The sequence below is a fragment of the Corvus brachyrhynchos genome, unplaced genomic scaffold (genome assembly GCF_000691975.1).
Source record: "Corvus brachyrhynchos isolate BGI_N302 unplaced genomic scaffold, ASM69197v1 scaffold904, whole genome shotgun sequence".
Classification (NCBI taxonomy): domain Eukaryota; kingdom Metazoa; phylum Chordata; class Aves; order Passeriformes; family Corvidae; genus Corvus; species Corvus brachyrhynchos.
Window position 1 is genome coordinate 559,404 of NW_008237536.1, and position 1,828 is coordinate 561,231.

General features: G+C 51.1%; 1 protein-coding gene across 1 annotated transcript in view; it reads right to left on the reverse strand.

The window, feature by feature from the left end:
• The window catches only part of CDRT1 (CMT1A duplicated region transcript 1), an 8,637-nt gene extending 6,809 nt beyond the window's left edge, over positions 1-1,828 (reverse strand). Inside the window, exons 1-3 of the mRNA XM_017731579.1 lie at positions 1,763-1,828; positions 1,462-1,614; positions 401-529 (exon numbers count right to left, since the gene is read on the reverse strand). Of these exons, the coding sequence (XP_017587068.1) occupies positions 401-529; positions 1,462-1,614; positions 1,763-1,828 (348 nt within the window). The remainder of the gene's footprint in view (positions 1-400; positions 530-1,461; positions 1,615-1,762) is intronic.

The following is a 1,828-nucleotide window of genomic DNA, read 5'->3' on the forward strand; positions in this document are numbered from 1 at the left end:
CCCAGGGCAGACCCAGAGTGTTGCTAAGGAAAACCAGAGTGCAGCAAGTCTCTGCTTAGTCTGGGGTTTTTCCCAGGCCATGTTCTGTGGCATAAATGGAAGCCCTGAGAGCTGCACCCTTTATTCCGTGGGAGGAAGGCCCCTGTCCCCAGGGCTGTGCTGTGACTGGGGACACAGGAGGACGCGGCAGAAGTTTGGGAGTGCCTCCCGAACTCCGTCCCGCGTGGGAAGGTGCTGAGCAAGCCCTGGCCCTGAATCGCTCACCATGGGGCAATCCAAACGCAGGAGTGGGAGAAGCACAAAGCAACTCCAAATTCACTGTGCTGTCTTCTGAGCCCAGTCCTTCCTCCCCAAACACTGAACTGCAGCATCCATGGAAGGCAAACAGCCTCCAACAAACCTTCGATTTACGTCTCTTGTTCTGCTCCTTGTCCTTCACTTCGATGACCTCACCCTCATCATTTAACTGGGGAATTTGCACATCGACTCTTTTAGCATAGCTTGGAATGGTTTTTCTAGGACACAACTCCTGGAATAAACCAAAAGAGGCAACAATTACCGCAGAGCCCAGGCACGCAGGGGTGCTGCTCATCTCCATGGGGTGCTGAGGTTCCCTGCAAAGCTGAGCTGCACACACTGGCTTGTTGTTGAGACCTGGCTTACATTTAGCACTTCATCTATCTAAGGTTTAACTTCTGGTGAAAAATAATTGCTTTTTATTATTTTTTCCAAACTCTAATCTTAAGCTTTTAATAAGCAGCAAAATTTCGAGCTCATCTCGTCTTTGGCAGGCACTCAGTTGATTCAGAATCCAAACTCATTGAGATGAGAGGCTCTCAAAACACCTTGGTCAACACTCAAGATTCATTTTGAGCCTGTGAAATCTTCCCTGAAGCCTTTTTTGAAGGGCAGCACAGAGCTGAGTTTCTGTGCTGCCTTCACAACCCAAAGCATCAGAGGCTCCAGACTGTCTCTTGGGGGATGCCCCTTCACACCTCGCTCGGTCTGTGGCAGGCCAAGAAAAGCCTCTCCCTGGAGTTCTGTGTTCCTGTGTTCCAACCACCACCCCCAGCTCCTCACACAGACCTTGCATTTCCCTTGGCCCGTGTGGAGCAAATGGAGCTCATTCCTGAGCTGCCTCGGGAGCTGTTGTAGCTCTGCCCAATCTCCACTGCTGCCAGAAATTTTCATTGTGACCAAACTCTGCTTTCTTGGTGACGAGAAAGTTTGGATCCATTTTTAGAGTCACAGGCTCTCTAAAGGAGAGTAAAAGCCATTCTCTGGTGCTTTCTTGTGACAATGTGAAGTGTCACCTGGCTTTGCTCTGCAGCTGGAGGTAGAAGGGCCATGGCAGATTTGGAGGCAGCCTCTGGCACAAGAATTTCCATGTAGCAGCTTGGGCAGTACCAAAACCCGCTCTTTTTAAAGTGCATAATAGTGGCAGGAGCCCAGGTGTCCCACCTGCAACTGCAGGAGGTCCTTCTGCACTGTGCTCCGACACTCCTTGTCCTCCTGGACCTGCTTGACCAGGAATTCCCAGTGACTATTCACAGCAGAACAGGCATCCAGGGATTTTGGATCCAAAAGCCCTGGGAAGTTAAAGGGACAGATTGGCTAATCCCCACTGGAGACCATTCCTTACCCTTAGGAGAAACCACCCCTGGAAATCAGAGCAGCTTTACCCAGGATGGACATGGACAGCTGGAATGGCAGGAAACGAGTGAAATCCTTGGACTGGCTGTCACTGGAGAGACGAGGGAACCATGGTGGCATCTGACTCCTTGGACTGGCTGTCACTGGAGCGTGACTGGAGAGACGAGGGAACCAT